Source organism: Podarcis muralis, chromosome 2, assembly GCF_964188315.1.
Source record: "Podarcis muralis chromosome 2, rPodMur119.hap1.1, whole genome shotgun sequence".
Classification (NCBI taxonomy): domain Eukaryota; kingdom Metazoa; phylum Chordata; class Lepidosauria; order Squamata; family Lacertidae; genus Podarcis; species Podarcis muralis.
Window position 1 is genome coordinate 9,373,968 of NC_135656.1, and position 25,477 is coordinate 9,399,444.

Consider the following 25,477-nt stretch of genomic DNA (forward strand, 5'->3'; position numbering starts at 1 on the left):
ATATAATAATAATAATAATAATAATAATAATAATAATAATAATAATAACCCCTCCCATAGGTTTCTTTTAAAGAATGCAAGAAAATCGCTCTATTTAGTCAACATGGTAAATATTTTGCTCTCTACTGGAAATCTAGTGGTAGGCAATTTAGTTCACAGATAAATTGGAAAAAGAGTTTTGTCTGAAGACTTCATTCAGGCTTCTAGATCACTATAGCCATTCAGACTGCTATTATTATTATTATTATTATTATTATTATTATTATTATTATTATTATTATTATTTTATATAATAATTAGATATAATTACATTTAATATAACAATTATGCAATTATATATACACATATATTTAATTATGCTGATAATAAGAATGGCTAGCTTCTACATTCCAAAAGTGGTACCCTTTTCATGTCAAGTAGTACAAAGACATTTCAATGCAGTCCAAATGCCATGCTTGTTCACCGGCAGACAGGTGGGCTGCTGTTCCTTACTCCAGGGCTGAAAAATAGCCTACAGAAGTGATCCCTCTCCCTTATTGCCTCAATGGCCGTAGCTGGACCCAGTGCTTGGATAAAGGTCAGATCTCAACACTGGGGGTAAGGAAGCTTCCCTGTGTTTCATCCTCTCACAGCAACCCATTAACTTCAGTTTAGTTACAATGCAATTTCTCTGGGCAGAAAATTGCACATGGTACTTTACGTGCCTGTCATTATTGATGCCAATCAAGCATTTAAATGCTAGCATGCATTCACAAAACAGAAAGGTGATGTGGCTGTTGTTGTTTTTACTCAAAGTGCCCTTAACCATCTGACTGCTATAAGCAATGAATGAACCACTGTATGCAAAACACAAGCAAAAAGGACCAAAGGCATGGAGCTACAAATAAGAACTTTGCACACAGCTATTGTCCCCAGCTTAGGAAGCAAGATGAAGACAAAACTATGGCAGATCTGGGAAAGTTGCTGGAAGTGAGCGCAGATAGTACCAAACTAGATTGTCTATTGATCTGACTCAATATAATGCCATGATTTCACGACTACCATGTGGCATCATATGATGCACTCAGTGCAGGCCACTGTTGGAGCAAAATGCGACAGTAGATGAACCCTCTTGGCTCGTAATGTTTGCTGATGCATGCATCTTAAAATCCCAAGATGAACATAATTTAAGGACACTATGGAACAACAAATCCCCTTACAGTTCTCAAAATTTTAGCTCAATGAAAACCCTTAGCCTCTTGCCTTTTTCTCATCATCTTCTGTGGCTTTCTTGAAGTCATGTTCAAATGAGCTTGCCAACTCATTGAAGAGGCCAACTTCCTCACAGTTCTTCAAAAAACGGGTTGGTGTCGGTGTCTGATCTGTTTAGAGAGCAAAAGACAATGAAAAACAAGTTCAAATCAAAATATTTTCACAGAATAAGAAGCCTGGGATTATTTATTCATCATAGAATTTCCTTAATGTTGTTTTCAGCCTGTATTTAGGTGGCTAAAATTATACATTTTACACACACATTTCAGGGATCATATATTTGAATTTTTTTATAATAAAAGAACAGGAACAGCCAGCTGCAGATTACTTCAACTCAGATAGTCGGCACATCTCAGATTTGTCAGTTATTGCCATCTAATCCAAGAACACCGGAAATAAGAGAAAGCTTCTGGGTGTATGGATCTTACACCATAACACTACATAGGCTCAACCCAAATGATAACACCTGACACCACTCATCTACACAAAAGCCACATTTCTGAATATTTGTGCTTCGGTATTCTGCAACTGCCACCTTGACTATATTATTGATTCGTATTGGAGCAGCTGAAGAAGAAAGAAGCTGTAATGGTTTGTTTTAAAACGTTAATATCTCTGTTAAATTACACACACAAATCTGATCGTAAGAAATCCTTCTGCTGGTGCCATGGGCAGAATATGGAATTCACTATGGAAGAGGCAGGTGGACATTGTATTGTCACGGGGTTGGGGAGAATAAATGTCCACTTGGGTGGCTGTACGGGTGGAATGACAGTTTGGGCTGGGCAAAAAGCTGGACGCAGGGGCATTTTTAGAAGATGCAACTGTGAGAAGAACAGAGCCAAAGGAAAGTCTGACACTTTATCAGCTCTAGATAGCATTGCCACATGACCTAAAAGATATGCTCCAGGATCCTTTAAGCATGGGGCATACCTCTTGGATAACAAGTACTGCATTGACAACCCTAAAAAGACTGTTCCTCTAAAACAGCAGTGGGGAAGTTCTGGCACAGGTCCCAATTTGAGCTGCAAGGCTGTTTTCCCCAAACCATCCCACTGTATAGCTAACATCGTATGTGATAGTTACAGATAGGTAGCCGTGTTGGTCTGCCATAGTCAAAACAAAAAAAATTCATTCCAGTAGCACCTTAAAGACCAACTAAGTTAGTTCTTGGTATGAGCTTTCGTGTGCATGCACACTTCTTCAGATACACATATCATATGTGATGTCAGGTATGGGGCAGGCAGACATGGCTGGATCAGCTGAGCAACTAAATTCCCAGTGGGGAACACCATTGGCCAACTGATCCCTGCACTGTAGGAAATAAATGCTGATCAGGTCACCTCAGTGTCTCTTAAAGGGTTCACAGCCTTGGTTAACTCATATAACAGTATTCTGGCCCATTCCATCTGGCCCAGCCTAAATATCATTGAGAAAACATATCTGTCACTTGTGAAGGGCTTCACCCTTTTGTCAATCGTCTCACCAATATCTTTTAAGTGCAAATTTAAGGCAATCTACAATTTAAGAGGGACACGGGTGGTGCTGTGGTCTAAACCACAGAGCCTAAAGCTTGCTGATTGGAACGTCGGCGGTTCAAATCCCCGCGACGGGGTGAGCTCCCGTTGCTCGGTCCTGCTCCTGCCAACCTAGCAGTTTGAAAGCATGTCAAGTGCAAGTAGATAAATAGGTGGGAAGGTAAACGGCGTTTCTGTGCACTGCTCTGGTTCGCCAGAAGTGGCTTAGTCATGCTGGCCACATGACCCGGAAGCTGTCTGCAGACAAACGCCAGCTCCCTCGGCCTATAGAGCGAGATGAGCGCGCAATCCCAGAGTCGTCTGCGACTGGACCTAACGGTCAGGGGTACCTTTACCTTTCTTTTTATACCTTTTAATTTTTACTATTAGCTCCTACGTATCTGTTTAAGAACATTTATGGCACCTCAGTGGCCTAAATAAGCCTACCACCAATTCTCTTCCAATTTACAAAAATCTTAATGAATTGTAATTAATTGCTTTACCAACATCCCCTGCCCCCCGAAAAACCCACCTATTCCTAATTGCCTAGAGATGAATCTTACTTGCCATAGAGAAATTGGAAGAGTGACTATTTAGAAAGAATCAGTTGCTTCACTTCTGCTCCCGAATGCCTATTTCCAACTACTACATGAACTTGTTTCTGCTTCGTACCTAAAGTGCAGTGTACATTCTGCACTAAGATAGAATTGATTTTTTTAACCCTGTCTGCGTCAAGTAAAACAGCGTTCTGAATTATGTATATTTGGATAGATATGCTTATTATGCATAACCCGTTTTGCTGCTGTTAGCTATGGGAAAGGGAAGCAATTACATAGTTAGTTATACATAGTCACAATAAATTGCTCACAGCTTATTTTCAAATCCATGAAGGCTAAAGCCATGCTCCACCCCCTCCCACAAAGGCACTTGGTGCAGTATAGCTGCAGAAAGATGGGATACAGATTGCCTTGGTGAAAATCTAGGTCCACATAACTCGGATTTTGCTGGACTTTTTACTAGGTTGGCAAGCTCAGAATCTCAAGGGAACCTTCTGTTTGCAAATTACATTATATGGTCACACAGAGAGAAAAGTCTGATTTGTTCTTGCTGGGAGAGACAAGCTGTGTGGGCTGATATTTTCAGGATGTTTGCAAGGACTGGAGAGGAGTTCTGAGTGACTCATCTATTTTACTGCATAACTGCCGCAAGAGGAATAAATGACTTGCATCTCCTACCCTTGAAATGGTCGCTATCAGCACCACAATGCACAACTGGAGATGATGGCAGTTGTCAACACTGGAGCACCGTGGATAATTTTGTGCTTGACAAAAGGACTAAAAAACACACGTGAAAAAGCGATTTGCTCTGTCCTAGCTCCAGCTGTTCATACCCACAATACTATGCACAATTCTTCCAGCAGTTCCTTTATATGTCAGGAAGAAAAAGTTCCAAGAGGAAGAAGGATTCTGCTTGTAATACATTAGCACCTGGTGAGAAGAGGGTGGCTACACAGAACCAAATGGTGACTTCTGAACTTTTTATATAGCAAGTGTAAAAAAAGGGGAAAAAAGGACTGTATCAATAAGTGCACCTAAGAGGTATTTCCTGTCAGTGCTGAGGGAATGAAATAAACCACACCTGCCAAAATTCTACAAGTTTTACAACTGTCACAAGGCTCAAAAGCTCTTTCCTACATCCATCCTGTGGAATACAGGCAACAATTGTTTCAAGCGCTTCCAGTTGTTGAGTGACCATGCATATGGGCACCGGGCAGCCCCTGGAAGTGTTCAGGAAAGGGGGCATAGCAGGGCATGGGCAGGTTTATATGTGTTCCACCAATGAGCAGGGAGGGGTGGTCAGGAACGCAACCCCTGCACAAAACCGTCGTTGCCTGTATACGGCAAGCAAATGGAAACATGCATGTTAATTCACAAATAATTTTTTGGCAGATGTAGATGTTGGAGCTGGCCGACCTGACTGGAAGAATCTGCGACCAGAAAGAAGAGGAGATCCAAGAGGATTGGAAGAAATTCAAAGAATATTTAGCTAAATACCGTAATATAAGATAAATAGAAAATCCTTGGAAGTAACAAATAGGCCTAGGGGTAGAATAAGGATATGTGGTAGTAAACATTGAGGATTAGAAGATTAATAAAGGAGAAGAGATTAGTAAATGAAAGGAGTTAATATTATTAGAAATATGAACTTGGAGAACTGTTATAAATGTAAAAAATAAAATTCAGTTAGAGGGGATTTGAGGAAGTCAGCCATCAATGCTATGAGAATTAGGTATTAGAAGGAATAAACTTTTTGTGTTTAATTTTATTGTATTTTAGAGTGATTTTCTTTGTTGCGTGTTTTGGGTTTCTTTGTTATGTCATTCTGTGATAAATGTGTAAAATCAAAAAAAAAAATTGGAAAATAAAATTCACAAAGAATTTTTTTTATCCCACCTTTTAGGGTGTTCACTCTCCCAAGGTAGCTTACAGCACAATCAGTAAAAACAATAAAATTATAAAATATTAAAACAATAAAGCAACCAACAACACTCAAATAACAGTAATTGATAAATGCATTATTAAAACAGAGTGCCATGTGAATAAGGTGTTGTCAGCAGCATCTTTACATATCTGGTTGTTAAGACATGATGGTTGGAAAGATATATGTCCCCCTGCTTGTCTGCCACAGTCCGCCTTTTTTCGTACTCCCTTATGTTTGATTGGCCTCTAACCAAACACAATGGTATCAAACATACCGGCATTCACTGATGAACTGTTAACAGTGTGGGTGGATGGGTTAGGTTGGGTAGGATTTTTTTCACTTGACTTCACCTTTGTTTTCCATGTTGCATATCTAAATAAACGCCATATAAAGAAACAAACAGCCACTGTGCCATAAAAATCACCAAAAACAGGCTGGAATAAAAAGTTTTTAGGAGGTGGATATGTAGCTTCTTGGCGAGATATTGCTCAGACTGGATCAGCAGAAAAGGTCCTGTGCCAAGTAGGTCTGGGCAATATCTGGTTTTCAACATTACATTATGCAGTATCACGATGTTTGAAATAAGGATGAAAATATGTAACAGCTAACAGAGTATTGTCTAGGCAACTGCTACTTCTCAGAAGCCTGAAATTTATACATTTTTAATTACCTTTTAATATTTTAAATATTGTTACAGTGGTACCTTGGTTCTCAAACGCCTTGGTTCCCAAATGCCGAAAATCCGGAAGTAAGTGTTCCGTTTTCGAACATTTTTCGGAAGTCAAACATCTGATGCAGCTGTTGGCTATTGTTTCCGGGGCACCTGCACCAATCAGAAGCTGTGCCTTGGTTTTCAAACATTTTGGAAGTCAAGCAGACTTCGGGAATGGATTAAATTTGGTGCTTTAGTTTTTGCTATTTGTTTTTGTTTTTGAGGCTTTTTCGATTAATTTGTTTTTGTGACTGTATGGAACCCAGTTCAGCTACTGATTGATTAATTGTGTGACTGTGGAAATGGATAAAAAACCCCAATCCAAACAATGATTATCATCAGTGAGGTAAGAAAATTTTAATTTTTATCATCCACAATGTTGTTGTTTAGTCGTTTAGTCGTGTCCGACTCTTCTTGACCCTATGGAGAATGGACAATACTCTTTTATTTATTTTATAGTACAGTTGCTTTCATTTTATTGCTTTCATTTTATGGATCAACGGTCTCGTTAGATAGTAAAATTCATGTCAAATTGCTGTTTCAGGGGTTGTTTGTAAAAGTCTGGAATGGATTAATCCGTTTTGCATTACTTTCTACGGGAAAGTGAGCCTTGGTTTTGGAGTGCTTTGGCTTTGGACCGGACTTCTGGAACGGATTAAGTTTGAGAACCAAGGTACCACTGTGTACCACTGTTATTTTATAGAACAGAGCAACAAGGGGCGGCAGGAATCATGAGAGAAGTGATGACCACCTTCACAGTTTTCCCCACATCGTGATTTTTTACACAGCACACACAAACGTTGTGATTCACAGTATATTGCCAAGTCAATGGAAGTGGATATAGGCTGCAGGGTTAGAAGTAGAAAATAATGTATTTTAAAATAGTATTATTAGTAAGTGAAATGTGAAGATGGTTAGAAATTATGATATATGTAAACTGCTAAAGATGAGGTAAAATGAAAATCAGATAGCGGGGACTTGGGGAAGCCCATCTAACAATGTTTAGAAAAAATAAGGATAAGACAATAATCTGTTTGTATTGTTTGTTTTTCTGTCTGTGTTGTCTATTTGTGTTCTAAAATGAATAAAAAAAATTTGGGGAAAAAAAAGTATATTGCCAAGTCAGTATTATGAAACGGTTATCACGATGTTGACTACAAACCAGTTTTGGACGATATATCGATCAGCCCTAGTACCAAGCCCTGTCCCTGGTACTCGCTAACTTCATAGCTCTCACTGTTGGACTAGAGAGCAGGGTCTCTGATGCTGATCTTAAGGTGTGCGCGCACACACACACACGCACTTGGTGGTCCTTCAGACAGTGTGGTCCCAAACCATTTGCGGCTTTAAAAGTTAAAACCAGGCTCTTAAATTGGTTGCCTATCTGTTTCCAGGCACAGTGTAATAAACCATTCCAGGCATTGAACGGTGTTTTATGTCTGGAGGACAAAACTCTTAAAAGTGTACTTGCTGCTGCATTCTGCACCTACTGATGCTTCAGGGCTGTCCTTCAGGGCAGCCCCACATAGAGGACATTAACAGTAGTCAAACATGGCACAGACTAATTCTCAAGCAGAAACTCATGCACGGCCAGGGAAAAAACAATGCTATCCAGGGTTGTAAAGACTGCAGAGAGAATTATTGGGTGCACTCTTCCCATCTTAGATCAAATCTATGCTGCCAGGTGCCACAAGAAAGCGGCAGAGATAGCACATGATAGTACGCACCCCGGAAATGATCTCTTTCAGCTTCTGCCTTCTGGAAGAAGGTATAGGGTTATAAAGGCCAGGACTAGCCGCCTGAGAAACAGTTTCTACACTAATGCAATTCTGGTTCTAAACGCAGCATAAGGGGTCTCTGTAGTATAGTGTATTTTAAAATGGGGTTTTAGAGTTTTTAGGGGTTTTTGAATGTTTTATGTAGTTTTTATGTAGTTTTTATGTAGTTTGTATGTAGTTTTGTGGTAGTTTTATGTAGTTTTCAATTTCATTGTTCCGCAAGGGACAATGACAATAAAGATATCGTATCATATCGTATCATATCGTATTTTTCTTCTTTCACTAATCAATAGAGAAAAAGCCATTCCATTCAATGACTGCAACCCTGCCACTTCCTTTTAAGGATTCACAAATGAAGGATAATTGACAGGGTGCGGGGACATTCCCCAACTGCAACAGCCTACAGTTTATGGCAATAGCCTACTGTTGAGACAGCCAGGTATATTTTCCTGAAATTTTGTATAAAAGGTTGCATTGACTGTGCCTGTTGAGAGAGACTCATCTGGACTCTGCAAATGCACTCCCAGCAACAGCCAATGCATGAGATGGAGTTTCAAATTTATTAAGTGACAGCCTAAAAGCTTCAGAAAATTGACACCTGGGAGGAGGGAAGGAAGCAGAGCTCGTCAGCTTTTGTTTATCACCCTGAAAAAAAGTATGAAGAAATGTGAAAAGCCTTTTGTCTGTACATTTTTCACTCTTAAACGCAAAACCTGGTATTGCCACAATACATAAAGAAGCAGAGTCCTAGAAGCCTCTCGCTTTCTTTCTTTATTCCTTCCTCCCACCTCTTTCTGAATAAATGAAGGTCACAATTTGAGTAGAGAAGATGATATTCAGTGCATCTGGTCTCTGGTATTGATCTTACAATTGGACTGTATTAAACGTGCCACTTTCCAAACTGACCTAGATTGTAACACGTACCTGCTATGATGACTGAATCCGTTCTGGCAGGACCGAATTTCAGTGTCATTTCATGCTTGAGTTTATGAACAGCCAGGTGGTCCTCATTTGTAAACCTCTAAAATGAAAAATGGCAGGGAGGAGGGGAGAGGAAAGAGAGAACAATAAGTGCACGAACACACTTAATATTATAACTGTACATTCTACACCAGGGTTTGGGGTGGGGTGGGACTGCCCCAGGACAGCGGCTATAATATAATCACTACAAAGTGTAAAGCAAAAACAGAACAGGCCAGATTGTGGGAGAAGTGCTGCATGAACACATTTTCTCTAAATGGAAGGGGGAAAGCCATAACATGTTGAGCTCCTGGCTAATAGAGAGAAATGGGTTTAATAATCAAAATTTAAAAAGGGAAGAAAAAAGGCAACAGCGTGTAGTTACTGCACTAGACTAGGAGACATGAAATATTCTCTCTGCAGTGCTCTGCAAAATGTGCCACTTTATTATTGACTAATGGAGAGGGAAATTATTTACTATTGGCAATGGAGGGGTAGGAGTAGGATCAGTTAATGGCCTGAATTGTGCCAAACAGAGCTGGCATCTACAAGGCGATTTGGTCCTGAGTTTATGAAACATGACTGAGCTAGGCTGGCTCAAGATTAGTGGCCAATGGCTACAAATACAGAAATGCAAGAGCTCAATCATCACTCCCAATGAACAAGGGCCTTTACATCTCGTGTGCCAAAATATGCTATGTTCCACCTGCAATATTATTATAGGAAGGAACAAAGTACAGCTGGTCCTGGTCTCTGGGACTCTACTGGTAATACTGGATTTCCCACACGAGAGCTCAAGGTGAAGACAGCCAACCATGATTAATCTTATAAAAGGCAGGTGATAAAATAAAATTGGGCAATATTTGCATGTCACCAAAACATCCATAAAGACCTTTTGCAATATTGATGGAAGTGAACAAATAAAAGCTACTACATTTTCAGAAAGAAATAGTTTTTTAACATTTTTTTGTTTTTATTCCCTACTATAGCAAACACAAATGAACCAAAATAGCTTTCTTCAAATGGGAAGTGTGCTCTTTACTCTAAATGTCATATTAAACTTAGACCAAACTCAGAACTGAATATATCAAGGCTTCATTTATCAGAATTATTACTACTTCATTTCCCCCATTGAACAACAATTTGCTCCAGTGAATTGCCTGCCAATACTGACTAGCCTCTCCAAAACAGAACCAAATCCTTTTAAAGCAGACAGTGCTTTATACGACAATGAATACATGACCATGACCATAATCAAAAATCAGTTCCAGAAAAATGTGGTATAGCTGCAAAAGATGCACACTCCTGAGCATTTTTATCCCCCCCCCCCATTGACTGAGTGGGTCTTCTCCAAGTATGACTTAGTTGGATATCACCCATAGACAGCTGAGACCACCTCAGCCTTCCAGCTTTAGAAGACTAATCTTTTTTACTACTCTTTGGAACTGACCCTGCAGGTACGATCAGAACCACCATAAAACAGTGCCCCCAACACCCATCCAGCAGAGCCAGTCCAATCAAAAAGATTACCCCCCCCCCCGCTATCAGACCACTTACTGTGCCATCAGGAGCAAAAACTAAGTTGAAGGTATGTCCCACTCCATGTGCCGGACCAATGACAACTTGAGACAGCCCCATGGTTATCATGCAGGCCATGAAGTTCTGAGTTAGCTCACAAGCAGCCATAGCGTGAATGTTGAGGTCACCAAACAAGATAGTCCTTGGCTCCTCCAACATCACATTTGAGACCACCTTGGCCAGCAATCAGGGAGACTGCCTCTCTGGCCCAAAAGCAGATACGGGTCCTCCAATTCAGCTGCTAAGAGATGTGGTTCCTTGGTGATGGTCACAGAAGTCTGATGGACCATGGCGACCTTCTCTACCCCTCTGGTCTGCCATAGTGTTGCACTGAGTACCTGGGTGAGCAGAGCTGGGTGAAATCAAACCCACCTACCTCAACCACCCAGGTCTTGGTGATACATGCCAGATTACATCATGAATGAGCGAGGTGATTTTTTTCCACGCTATGCATCTAATGAATGTTGTTGCAAACTATACTTTCCAGATCACTCCTTTGCCTTTTATGACTTCAACTCAATACTTCAAAAAGCACTAATAATTTTGAAAGTAGTTAGGATGAGCAAAAGCAGCGTGAAAGCAATTTATTCTCTCTGGAAGGTATGGAATGAAGATAGCAAGTAAACCATTTACCAGCAAATCTGCCACTATTGCAAAAGCAGCTTAAAAAACAAAACATTCAAGGAAGAAAATAAAATTAAAACCCACATCTACAACTCCTATTTCTTTGACACCACAATCTGGTACGGAACTAGTGGATGGAGTTTTTACTTTGGCAGAATGGCAAGCAGTGGCAGCAGGACCATAAAACACTGTAATAGGGAGTCAAAACTCATTTATTTGCCACCATTGAAGGATTTGTGGCATCAAGTTTTTTCCCCTTCAAGTGCTGTAACACTGTGCCATATTTCAGTAGGGATTGGTAATCAAAGCACTGTCACTGACATATAATCATGGCATTTGAAGAAGTAATCCATGTTGCTCAGTAAAGCTCAGTCATGGAGACTGTGGCTTCTACTCTGATCTTCAGCTACATTTTGCTTAATCTTAGAAATTCTCTTTATGCCCATATGTCCCAGAATACAGAAACCACATACTGTACAGAAGTTCTGATGCAGAGGAGATGTCTATGGAGATGTGTGTGCAGTAGGACTCTGGCTGAGTGATCCAACACAGACCCAGAAGCTGGTCTGAGGTCTGCAAGCCACCCAGGGGGAGAAGGTGCTCTTTTGAAGCCCAGAATTCAGATTCTTCAAAATGAGGATGAACCAGGATTTACGGGTCCATAAAGTCATGAAAAGTCATAAAGAGGCAGAGACATCACCTTGCCAACAAACGTCCGTATAGTCAATGCTATGGTTTCCCCAGTAGTGATGTATGGAAGTGAGAGCTGGACCATAAAGAAGGCTGATCGCCGAAGAATTGATGCTTTTCAATTATGGTGCTGGAGGAGACTCTTGAGAGTCCCATGGACTGCAAGAAGATCCAACCTCTCCATTCTGAAGGAATTCAGCCCTGAGTGCTCACTGGAAGGACAGATCCTGAAGCTGAGGCTCCAGTACTTTGGCCACCTCATGAGAAGAGAAGACTCCCTGGAAAAGACCCTGATGTTGGGAAAGATGGAGGGCACAAGGAGAAGGGGACGACAGAGGACAAGATGGTTGGGCAGTGTTCTCGAAGCTACCAGCATGAGTTTGACCAAACTGCGGGAGGCAGTGGAAGACAGGAGTGCCTGGCGTGCTCTGGTCCATGGGGCCACGAAGAGTTGGACACGACTAAACAACAACAACAATAAAAGTCATGAACAGCCTACAGCCCCTTGGTCTACCCTAAGCTCCCAGCAGAGAAGGCAGAAGGATAGGGGGAGACCATCTGGCCAAGTAGGAATGTCAGCCTCCAAGACAAGATGCTGCCCCTTAAATTATACTTAACTGGAGAAGGGCATGCAGAATGACTGCTTCACTATTTTGGCATGCAGTTGAGCTCAGACTGTTGTTGAAAGAGTTTCCATTGCTCCTGGGATTTACATTGGGAGCTGGCTCAGGTCCTGTCCTGTCTGACCCAGCCTTAGCTACCTGGAATTTGGATACCTGTTATCAGACTCATGGAACAGATCCAAGTGCTACCAGCCTTGCCAGGACAAGATACACAAGTTCTAAGCCACATTTGTTTGCAAGCTTACAAAGGATTTTAATTGCTCTGCAATGTTTATTGTGTGCAAACTGAAACAGATTCTGCTGCTTTCTAATGAATGCCAAAACCTGGAGACTAACCATGGCACTTCAGTCCTAAACCATGCCTCTCCACACAGAAGGGAAAGCGATGGAACGTGAGATGAAAGGATAACAGCCTGAACCACAGTACTAGCATTTTAATCTCTTCCCCCAACTGACAAGTTCAGACTCTGGAAGGACTCCCTTCAGACACTTAAAAAGAAGTGGAGAATGGCTCTGGGAGCTGTAGGCATGCGGTCTTCTATTCCACACCAGAAAGACTGATTTCAAATATTTAGAGAGAGAAAACGATAACATGCTAACTGCACCTGTTATAAGGATAATGGGGGATTCATTCAGTCCTGTGCTTTGTGAACACAGAGTCCATTTGAAACCTGTTTTAATAACCCCCAAAATCCAGACATACTCCTCGAAAGAGAACATTTGATCAGAGGCAGAGATGATGATGATTTACAGTATATATACCCCACCCTTTTCCACAAAAGGTTCTCAGAGCACCATACAAAAACAAGTACTAAAACAGTCCCTGTCCTCCGGCTCACAATCTATAAAGATATGACATACAAGGAAAAAGGACTGGGATGGAGTTGGGAAAAATAAACTCACGATATTAAAAGTTAACAATTCTTAAAGTTACATATGCAATATGTATAACCGTTTTGGGCACCGCACATACAACAGAACACACAAGCACATACCACAGCATATTCTACTGAATACACAGACTACTGTAATGCGCTCTAAGTGGGGCTACCTTTGAAGGTGACCCGGAAACTGCAATTAATCCAGAATGGGGCAGCTAGACTGGTGACTGGGAGTGGCCGCTGGGACCACATAACACCGGTCCTGAGAGATCTGCATTGGCTCCCAGTACGTTTCCTGGGAGTCATTTTGGACTCACTGTCCATGGAGGCGCAGGTCAATTCTGTGTCTATAGCAGCTGTCTACCAGCTCCACCTGGTACGCAGGCTGAGACCCTACCTGCCTGCGGACTGTCTTGCCAGAGTGGTGCATGCTCTAGTTATCTCCCGCTTGGACTACTGCAATGTGCTCTATGTGGGGCTACCTTTGAAGGTGACCCAGAAACTGCAATTAATCCAGAATGCGGCAGCTAGACTGGCGACTGGGAGTGGCCGCCGGGACCACATAACACCGGTGGTCCTGAGAGATCTGCATTGGCTCCCAGTACGTTTCCGAGCACAATTCAAAGTGCTGGTGCTGACCTTTAAAGCCCTAAATGGCCTCGGTCCTGTATACCTGAAGGAGCGTCTCCACCCCCATTGTTCAGCCTGGACACTGAGGTCCAGCGCCGAGGGCCTTCTGGCGGTTCCCTCATTGCGAGAAGTGAGGTTACAGGGAACCAGACAGAGGGCCTTCTCGGTAGTGGCGCCTGCCCTGTGGAACACCCTCCCTTCAGATGAGAAGGAAATAAGTAGCTATCCTATCTTTAAAAGACATCTGAAGGCAGCCCTGTTTAGGGAAGTTTTTAATATTTAATGCTGTATTGTTTTTAACACTCGATTGGAAGCCGCCCAGAGTGGCTGGGGAAACTCAGCCAGATGGGCGGGGTATAAATAATAAATTAATAATAATAATAATAATAATAATAATAATAATAATAATAATATCATCACAATTGGAAGGGATAGTGAGGGTCATCTAGTCCAACCCCCTGCAATGCAGGAATCTTGCACCCAACATCGGGCTCGAATCCATAACTCTGAGATTAAGTGTCTCATGATCTATCAATTGAGCTATCCTTAATCTACAGAATGCTTCTTTCAAGCCTAATTTGTATGTTTATGCATACACTCTGTAGCTGCCAAGGAAAGCCTTTGCACACACATGTTTTCCCTGTAGGTGCCTGTTGGGAGACTCTTAAGACAGTATAGATCCCAGGAACAGCACTCACAACCTGGGTCAGGAGCTAATACCGGTAGGTTGACCTGAGGATCATTGTGAAAAGTTGGGGAAGGCAATGAGAAGAGAAAGAAGGAACAGAAGCAGGGCGGCCTGAATTTTCAACTGCAAGTGTTTGGAATAATGCAACTGCCAAATATCATTTCTGCAACACCACATTTTATAATGCAAATTTACATTAATATGTTTTGCAACTAGTTTTTGTGTTCCTGCTCTCCAAAAGAGAGAGAGAGAGAGAGAGAGAGAGAGAGAGAGAGAGAGAGAGAGAGAGAGAGAGAGAGAGGGAGGGAGGGAGCAGTAATAATAGCTTTCTTAGATAACAGGAAGAAAAGAGAGTATGGCCATATTCAGAAAAGGAAGATTTTATCTCAGCTTGTTTTATGTAATTGTCTTGTAAGTTGGGCTGTAATGTTTTTCTCAGCTAGTATTCACATTAAAACAGTAAAATCACTCATAAAGTCACTCACATCAACATAATCATAACATTAAGCTAATTTCATATCAGCAGCAATGAACAAAACAGTTTCATCCACTTTACACCTCAGCTTAATTTCCTCCAGAAAAAAATGGATGAAGAAATCAGTATTAAGGTGGCACTGAAACTCCACCCCAGCCATTGGCCATGCTGCCTAGGCCTGATGGTGGTTGAACAACATTGTGGAGGGACACAGCTTGCCCCCTCCTGCTCTAGAGAGTCAAACTGCCCTGTCCGTTTGTTGGCTTACTGATGCTGACTTGTGTCTGTTGTCAGTGAGAGCACGCTAAAAGCTGTAATGCAAAGGAACTTCAGCAGAATGCCAGCACCGATCATAATCATGTTATCCTGCTTTTATAAAATCTCATAGAAAGCAACAGGTCATAAAATGACTGGCTTATCTGCCCTGCAAAGTACCTTCAGGGTATATTGCCAGGAAGCTTGCAGAACAAATCCTGGCAGGCTGTTACAAACCTGGAGGCGAGAATGTGGGTTGAAACAAAAGCAAATTTGTGCTGTCTCAACCTTTGGGAAAGGGTTGACTGTCTTGGAATTCAACTGATGCTTTGCGTGTCATAGATTTTAACAAAGTTACAAAGCTTTGTCCTTAATTATCCCAAAGCCCCTGTTGTGGCTCTTTCTTCTTTGGTCCATGGGTAATGTATAATAGCAGCACAAGACATCTGAAGCCCAGCCAATTTGCATTATGTGAACAGCGGGTCTCATGAAAGGAAGACACTGGCTGATTAAAGTTTTCTACAATATTTTTTAAAGGATTTAGAACTCAGCCACAAATTAAACAAATCTACCTGAAACATAGGTGTGGCCAGGGCTCCACAAACCCAGTCCTCCAAGTTATCAAGCAGCTGACAAAAAGGAGTCTCAACTTGCCGATCAAAAGAGACTCCTGCTGTGGCTTACCTTCTTGAAATCCCAGGGCAATTTTTGACCTTCTTCAAATCCCTGCACAAATGAGAAAATATTCTGCCTCTCTACCAAGACATCTGATATGCTATGACAGGGCTGCAGTCGGATAGGGTTCCATTTTTTTGTGAATCCCCCCCCCCCCAAAAAAAAGTTCAACAACTTTTCTGTCCAGATTTTCAGTGTTTGAAATATGGCAACCCTACACTATGAGGACTCTGTACGGAGGGAGAGGGCTGAAAGCAACCTCAAATAATGGGTAGAAAGTCAAGCAATGTTTGTGAACCTCTGGGTGAAGTGTTGCCAAGGACGGAAGGCCGTTTTCAAGGTAAAGGGACCCCTGACCATTAGGTCCAGTCGTGACCCGACTCTGGGGTTGCGGCGTTCATCTCGCTTTATTGGCCGAGGGAGCTGGCGTACAGCTTCCGGGTCATGTGGCCAGCATGACTAAGCCGCTTCTGGCAAACCAGTGCAGCGCATGGGAACACCGTTTACCTTCCTGCCAGAGTGGTACCTATTTATCTACTTGCACTCTGACGTGCTTTCGAACTGCTAGGTTGGCAGGAGCAGGGACCGAGCAACGGGAGCTCACCCCGTCGCAGGGATTCGAACCGCCAACCTTCTGATCGGCAAGTCCTAGGCTCTGTGGTTTAATCCACAGCACCACCTGCGTCCCTGGCCTTATCACTAACCTATTACAACGTGTTGTTTAAGTGGTTAATGCATTGTGCTTGAAAAAGTAATGAGCAGCTGCCACAGCAGCTGGGGGCACCAAACCATAGTGGGCACACTTTAATTAAAACACCTATTTCCATTTAACAAACTTGCTCGATGGTGAGCACCCAAGAATACTTAATGAACAATCTTGGTTGGAAAAAGACTGGGCTGTGGCAATACACTGAAACAACTTTCTTTTGTTCCTTTGCAAACCCACCATTTCCATCTTGCAACAGGATGTCTGTATCAAAAAAATAAATAAAAATGAGGGTATAAAACACACAGTGCCTTTTAGAAATTTCAGATGAACATTACTGAAAAAGTGAATTACTTTTCCTTCCATTTTACTGGCAGCTTGCTGAAATCAAGAAACCCACAACGAGACGTGTTCCTTTGGGAAACAGAGTGCTCAATGCATTTATGTGCACTACAGCCCCAGAAAGTTGCCTCATGCTTAAATTCTAAAATGTTATTTTTGGCTCTGACAGTTCCAGGGACCCATGTGGATATATGCCTTTTACTTGAAAAAATGTGCTTACATCCTGAAGTATGATTAATCCATGTTCTTTTGTTTTCATAAACTATATCAGAAATACAAGCTACATTCCTGGGCAACACTTATTTATATTACGAGCAAGCCAAGTCGTGCTTGCTTCGGCAGCACATATACATTATGAGCAAGCCAAGTTTCACTATCTGAAAATGTATGCAACTTTAAACGTTGCCCGTTGCTTAACCCTGAGCCAGGAATAACAAAATTAAAAATAGTGAGTTTTTGCTCTCCCCCCCCCCTTTAAGCTGCAAGTTGGAAAAATACACTCAATGCATGCCTGCCATACGCCTCCTCGCTCACATGAGCTAGGTTTAAAATGCTTGACTTAATTTTTAAGTTTCATTGTTTGAGCTACAGGAATCCTCTTTAAGTCACCCAGTAGAAAAGACCATCGTGTTTATCGCATAGTAATGGCTTCACATGAAAAGCTTTAATAATAATGAAAAGCTTTAATAATATTAGCAATGTTCCTGAACAAGCCAACTTTGGCTCGGTTATTCTGAGTCACTTGGATTTTCTTTTTATGCACTTCTCTATGAAAACCCATGTATAAAGCAGAAAGCAGCACTTCATTGTTGTGGAGTAAAGGTAAAGGTAAAGGTACCCCTGACCATTAGGTCCAGTCGTGACCGACTCTGGGACTGCAGCGCTCATCTCGCTTTATTGGCCGATGGAGCCGGCATACAGCTTCTGGGTCATGTGGCCATGACTAAGCTGCTTCTGGCGAACCAGAGGAGCACACGGAAACGCCGTTTAGCTTCCTGCCTATTGATCTACTTGCACTTTGACGTGCTTTCAAACTGCTAGGTTGGCAGGAGCAGGGAGCAGTCCCATGCCAAACAGAATCTGTGGACCTCATAGGCGCACAAAAATAATGCATTGGAGCTTTCCTTCCATTTATGTGCTCCCACCCAACAGCAAGTGAATGGGTTGCAGATATCCTGTGCTCTAAAACCAAGCAGTTAGAGGATACTTCCTCTATCCTCCACACTCTCCTCTCCCTGCCACAAAGACACAGGCCATTCAGATTGACACAAGTAGTTTTGCTTGCTTGGAGGAGAGAGCAGCAAAACCTATACGAGCGCCGCTTCAGGATGGGTGCCTGAAACAAGAATCCTGACTCTTCTATTCAGCTGCCCACTTAATACTGAAGATGTAAAGCCATGACTTCATTTTCAACAGAAATACATCTGAAAATGCGGTGTGTGAATGAGACAAAAACGTTACCCAGTGGAAGTGACTAATGGTGACTAACACTTTTGCAAACACAGCTGAGCCATAGAATTCTCACATAACCTCAAACAAGCCAACTGTATCAGAGCATTTATAAACCTGCTTGCATCCTATCATCTCAGTTCTGCACTCAAAAATAAAGATTCTGTTGGTCTATTACTAAAGCACATTGCAAACCTATTTGTTGTTGTTGTTTAGTCGTTTAGTCGTGTCCGACTCTTCGTGACCCCATGGACCAGAGCACGCCAGGCATTTCTGTCTTCCACTGCCCCCCTCAGTTTGGTCAAACTCATGCTGGTAGCTTCGAGAACACTATCCAACCATCTCGTCCTCTGTCATCCCCTTCTCCTTGTGCCCTCCATCTTTCCCAACATCAGGGTCTTTTCCAGGGAGTCTTCTCTTCTCATGAGGTGGCCAAAGTATTGGAGCCTCAGCTTCAGGATCTGTCCTTCCAGTGAGCACTCAGGGCTGATTTCCTTAAGAAAGGATCGGTTTGATCTTCTTGCAGTCCATGGGACTCTCAAGAGTCTCCTCCAGCACCATAATTCAAAAGCATCAATTCTTCAGCGATCAGCCTTCTTTATGGTCCTGCTCTCACTACCATACATCACTACTGGGAAAACCATAGCTTTAACTATACGGACCTTTGTTGGCAAGGTGATGTCTCTACTTTTTAAGATGCAAACCTATTTAACAGATGCCAAATTGAGGTACGACAGAGGACAGCTTCACATCTTCACAATCATATCTACTACCAAATATTTGCCCCTCCCCAATATCCTTGAATGGATATAATCATTAAGTTTTAATCTCCTGCCTACTCTTACATCATAGGAGCGCTTATGAAAGCAGGAAATAGCATATGTTTCATGACTATATATCAATGGCGCCCCTTGCACAGACCAATGTAACCCACCCAATCTGCCATGTTAGAGGACAGGTTGACATCCACAAGTATTTAGTTTCTGAAATTCATAAGCTATGACGCCATCCAAAATTGTCCTACATAGAAACTTGAAACCTGTTTACATTAAAGCATTAAACCCAAATACAATACAAGTATGGAGTGACTACCAAACTATGGTTAATAAAACACAGAAATCAAGAACTAGGTAATCGTTCGGCTGCAACATTCCCTCTCTACATGTTTTCGGCACAAGTCAAGCAAATAAGCCTTTCTTTCTTTTTTTAAAGTAGTTATGAATTCAGCAGCTTTTATGACTCAGAACCTGGGAAGTGGAGTCATGGTCAGGAGGCCAAAAATAGCATTACTTCTTGAGCTTGAGAGTGGATTTTTATTTATTTATTTTTACAAGACACTGTGATTAGAATGCTGGTCTTTCATTTGAAAGATCTGAACTCCACATGTTGTCACCTTGTGTAAATCAGAAGTACAAGGGCCAAAATGAGGTGGGAGCAGTCGTGTTTGTTAGTCACCCACTTTTCAGGTTTAAGGTGGACTGAGGAGTTTTATAACCCCCAAAGAAGCATGTGGATGAAATGGGTTGAATTAGCATATCTCAAAATTCTGCTTTCCCACAGCTGTACCACCTTTTTTATATTTTATCGTTTCTGCAAATTTCTCTCTTACCCTATAACCACTCCTTAACTGTAAGGATTTATATTATTCACCATTTTGAAGTACCATATTTTTTTACCAGTAGGAAAGCCCAAACAACACATGATGCTAACTGAACAAACTGTTTACAGGATTAAAGGTGCATAGGATTATAGTCTTAAATTATATGTATTAGTGAAAATATGCCACTGACACCAACACAATATTTTAAATTTGTACCTTTTGTTAATCAAGTGTAGTATCTGTACTTTTCCCAACAATGATAATTGTGGATAGTTCAATACTAACTGCAAATAAGCAGATAGAGGTACAGTCATTCTGAAAGTCCCTCTTTGTAAAAGCTGTGTTCTCTGATTTTTGACCACTAACTGGTGTAGTATTTATAAATCATATTAAAGCATTCCACCCAAATGGTAATTTTAAAGTTACATGGTTGAAGATTTTTAAACTGATATAGTCCATATGACTTTATCAAAAGTCTCTTCCACAATATGATTCCCCCTTGTGCTTATTATTATTATTATTATTATTATTATTCCGCCCTATACTTACAGGTCTCAGGGCGGTTCTCAGGATAAAAGCACAACAAAAAAGTACAAAATACACAATCAAAATAAAAACAAAAACAACCCAATAACCCCCCCACCCATAATTAGCAATTATGTTCAATGTCCATCCAATGATTTATGATTTTTTAAAAAAGAAAACATTTCTCCAATCAAATCCAGATAGTCACCAAACAATTTCCTACCACTTTATTGATTACCACTTTATCGATTCTGCCAAATGTGCTAAGATTTTTATAATAATCCTCACTCAGCAGAAAATTTGGCCTGTATCAATTGGTTAATCTCAGGCATTTCCTTTTTTTGAGGATTTATTCATATCATGTGGTGTTCCTAGCATTTTGTATGGAGTATGGTATTAACTACAAGTTTTAATTAATGAATACCTCATAATTTTTGGTTCAGAACCTATCTAATCATAGAAAATTGTATGATTTTTATTTGCATCTGCTTTATTTTATCTCTTGAAAAATTATGAGACTTTAAAAAATACGATATGATCTTCATTTAAATTTAGGAATGTCTGTATTGGTAAAGAACTCATTGAAGCCTTTGTCCTGTGGATGCCTCAAACTACACATAATATTATTAACATTGTTGTTTGGTTATTGAGGGATAATTTTCTTCCTTTTATCTCCTTTTATCTCTCTCAAAACACTTTTAAGGCTTTTGCAGCTTATTATCTACTACTTTTTTTTTTTACTTCCTCCAGCTTCATTATCTTGATTATTTTTATTATGTTGTTCTAATCCTCTGACCTTTCAAATTAAACTCATCTTGTTTTTGTTTCTCAGTTTATTTACATAGGAAGACACACTTACAGCAACATTACATAAACCTTACTTGCATCCCTGGTCATTAAAGATGGTATACCAGTAGTGTTAATACTAAAATCTTGTAATAACTGCAGCAATCTACTAAATTGAAATTTATCGCCACATTTTTCTTCTTTGTAACTCTAAAATGTAGGTCAACCACCTTTAAAATAAAAAGAGTCCATAGACCTTGCTAGTACAGAACATTTTTACTGATTTGTCTGCCTAAATATACTTACGTTAAGCATTTGGGACACATCCGTTGTTTGAAGAAAGAACAAACAAACCAAACATTTATTTACAAAAGCTGCATTGCTTGGTTTCTGCAGGCAATTTTAACTTGTCACTGACAACCAGTGGAGTGGTTGTTTATAGACTGAAACAGCAGGTTATATCCAATGAAGCTATCCTTTTAGTGCAAATATTTCCACCTCAACTATGGGACTTCCCCTCCCTCACCTTGCCCCAACCCATCTGCTCTGGAGGGGTAAAGCGGGAAGGGGAGAGAGGAGGGAGGAAGTCCTATGTATATGCAAAGTACAGTGGTGCCTCGCAAGACGAAATTAATCCGTTCCGCGAGTCTCTTCGTCTTGCGGTTTTTTCGTCTTGCGAAGCACGGCTATTAGCAGCTTAGCGGCTATTAGCGGCTTAGTGGCTATTAATGGCTTAGCGGCTATTAACGGCTTAGCGGCTTTAAGAAAAAGGAAACAAACTCGCAAGAACTCGCAAGACGTTTTCGTCTTGCGAAGCAAGCCCATAGGGAAATTCGTCTTGCGAAGCACCTCAAAAAATGAAAAACCCTTTTGTCTAGCGAGTTTTTCGTCTTGCGAGGCATTCGTCTTGCGGGGCACCTGTTATAAGGTTATAACCACCTGTTATAAGGTGCCCACTGATCTCTCTTTTGTACCTTCAAATTATCTTTATGTACAGCTGGTATGATACTTGTTACGGAAAAATCTAGGTGTGAGTCTGCTCAGTCACCCAGCTTGTAGAGCAGAGCCCACGGGTCTCTGCGGAATAAAGGAAGGAGTCCAGCCACCACCCGGAGCAAATAGTTGTAGATCAGTTTATTGCGCAACAGGTTCAAAGAGGAATTTTTGAACCCCGAGGATGGGGTGACAAAGACTTTTAAAACTTTCCCACCATATCCCAGAATACAGTTCGTACAGCATCATTGCTACATCATTGCTACATCACTGACATGTCACAAAAGGGGAGGGGTTAACCTTGGCAAACATGTCCAGACAAGTCCTTGTTACAAGATTAGCATAAGCAGACATGGCAGGGCAAGACTCGGGTATAAGATTAGCATAGACAAATATCCATTATCCAGGGACATGAGTGGCACTGTGGGTTAAACCACAGAGCCTAGGACTTGCTGATCAGAATGTCGGCGTTTCGAATCCCTGCGATGGGGTGAGCTCCTGTTGTTCGGTCCCTGCTCCTGCCAACCTAGCAGTTTGAAAGCATGTCAAAGTGCAAGTAGATAAATAGGTACCACTCAGGCAGGAAGGTAAACAGTGTTTCCGTGTGCTGCTCTGGTTCGCCAGAAGCGGCTTAGTCATGCTGGCCACATGACCCGGAAGCTGTACGCCGGCTCCCTCGGCCAATAAAACGAGATGAGCGCCACAACCCCAGAGTCGGTCACGGCTGGACCTAATGGTCAGGGGTCCCTTTACCTTTACCTTTTTACCCACCACCCAAAAGTACAATAAAACTTCCTTTGCATGTCTGGAGCCTGAGGCAAGTCAGGTGATGAGATTTGGCTTCCCTTGCCTAACAATGAGCCCAGCAATTGTCACCTCTGGGCACTTCCTGGAGTCCTTTTTCAAGGGGAAAATAGCTTTGGAATGGAGGAAACTGGCAAAGGAGTTGATTTTATATTATTTTTAAAGCTGGGTAACTTCCCTGAGCTGTCAAGTTGAAAGGATACATTCAGGCATAATATTTGTAACATTTAACTTTAAAGATGTGCCCCCAACCTGTAATTTCCGTAACAATACTGTAGATAAGCAGGTTCAAGCAGCAAAATGCAGCATGCGGTTTTTGTTGCAAAATTAGACATGCACTTTATACATGCCTCCATCCAAGTCACATCTAGTTTAGCCACAATGTGGAGCGTCTCTTACAGCACATAAAGAAAAGGAACAGCATCAAGCTGACCAGCCATGCAGACCCAGACTGCAATTCATGAGACTGCCTGCATTAAATTACAAGGGATAGCCAACCCAGTGCCCTCCAGGTGCTGGTGGACTCTCATCACTCCTGACAATTGGCCACGGCAGGTGAATCTGATAGGAGTTGTAGACTGAAACATCTAGAAAGCACTACTTTGACCACCCCTAGAACAGATTGTGTGTGTTGGGGGCAGTGGGAGAAGAAGAGATGCAGAAAGGTATTTTATATTCACTAAAAGAAAACAAGACTGGATTCTGGCCCTCTTGCAAAATCCTACTGTTTATTACATGAACCACAAATTGCAAAGGCTTTACAGTTCCTGAATCCCCGACTCAGTGATCCTTCTCAAGCAAGCTTCATGTTTATAGACAACTGGATGTTAAAGTGAAAAAAGGATAAGTCAAAAACAGCTCAGTCTTTTGCAAGATGCCCAGAATTATTAAATCGATTAATTTGTCTACAGCTCTGAGCACGTGTGCAGAGTGAGGCTATATGGGTCTCTTAAAATATCTCTGGCATTCAGCCTGGCCTTGTCAATTAAACGCAAGCAAGAAAAGTTTTGCCAGCAGGTGCTAACACGAGCAGTTAGGACTGGTGCAAACCATTCTGATATTCGGATTTCTCTGGCAAACGCTGTACGCAAGTCGCACACACCTTCCTTATGCAAGACCTTGAATAATGGACAACAATGTGTTGTCCATTGTGTCCATTAACAAGTGTGTGCGATATCTGTACACAGACACTCGTGGTAGAAGTGCACATATTATGCCTGCAGAAGATTACCTTTAGCTGCAAGGTCGTAGCAGGCTAGCCATAACTAGTGGTAGGCATTCTGTGGCTGTGTTTCATGCAACACAGTGAGCTAAAAATCATACTGTGAACAAGTTTACAAGATTTGTCTCTCTCAACGAATTGTGAACAAAAGGCCAAGAACAAATCTTGGCTTCCTAACAAACCACAAGCACTGAGATTCTATGATAAGCCAAAGCTTGTGCCAGGGTAGGATTGCAACTGTGCTGATTTGGGAGCATGCAGTGGTATGCTGCTAGTTCACAGTAAATGGTTTATGGCTCACCATGTCTTCTGAATGGCAGTGTGGGGGCAGGTGGATGAACCATAATCAACTGCTCCACCTTCCAGGGCTGACAAACTCAATTGTTCCTGTAACCATGCAAGCTTAGTGCACACAATTTCTTGTGCGTGTGACCTGACAAAGTCAAAATTTGATTACATTCCCCATCAGAAGCCCTGATAAGTAAGTAACTGCTTTTCAAAAATGTTATGTGGCAGGGAAAATTAAATAAATGAGGTCACAGATGATGAATCTGAACACTTTTCTCACCCGTAAGTAGTCAACTCACTTTCACATCAAGGCTATGCAACGGAGACGATAGCATGCCACGACAAGATTTATTTTCAGAGTTCTGGATCACTTGGTTAAGCTGCAAGTGCTCAGCCTGCCTGCATACGACTGACAAATCATTGTTAAAGTTACTTATACTTCATGGACTCTGGTTAACCGAAGAGCAGCTTATGGCTTCTACACACATCACAGCACTTGAACATTCCTCTACTAGGAGATAGTTTCTGCAATTATGTCTATGTTGCTTGTACATCGACCTTTGGATACATTTTACTAGGGAGAAATGGCATAGATTAAAAAATAAACCCACTGCACCAACAATCCATTATTCTTTGATACAAATATCTCTACCCTGTGATTCACAAATGTAAATCCAATGTTGTCTGCAGAATATAAGGCATTTTAAATATTTGCATTCAATTAACATTCCTCATTAAAAGTTAATCTAAAGCTATTTTTATACTGTTGGGAGTTAGGGAATACATAGTCAATTTAAGTATTTTACTTGCTTCATTAGTGAAAATTTTATTGAGTAACCATTGTACATTTGCAAACCTTGTTACCTTTAGCTTTTAGTTATTGCTAAAGGTTACCCTACAGGTAAGTGTGCACTGGATTGCAGCCTTCATAGTCAACAATATCA

General features: G+C 41.3%; 1 protein-coding gene across 3 annotated transcripts in view; it reads right to left on the bottom strand.

Annotated features, from left to right (window-relative positions):
- Nucleotides 1-25,477, bottom strand: part of ATF7 (activating transcription factor 7) — a 102,108-nt gene that overhangs the window by 23,510 nt on the left and 53,121 nt on the right. For all 3 annotated transcript variants that reach the window (XM_028721572.2, XM_028721571.2, XM_077923851.1), the window contains exons 3-4: nt 8,664-8,760; nt 1,243-1,361 (exon numbers count right to left, since the gene is read on the bottom strand). In XM_028721572.2, coding sequence (XP_028577405.1) covers nt 1,243-1,361; nt 8,664-8,760 — 216 coding nt within the window. The remainder of the gene's footprint in view (nt 1-1,242; nt 1,362-8,663; nt 8,761-25,477) is intronic.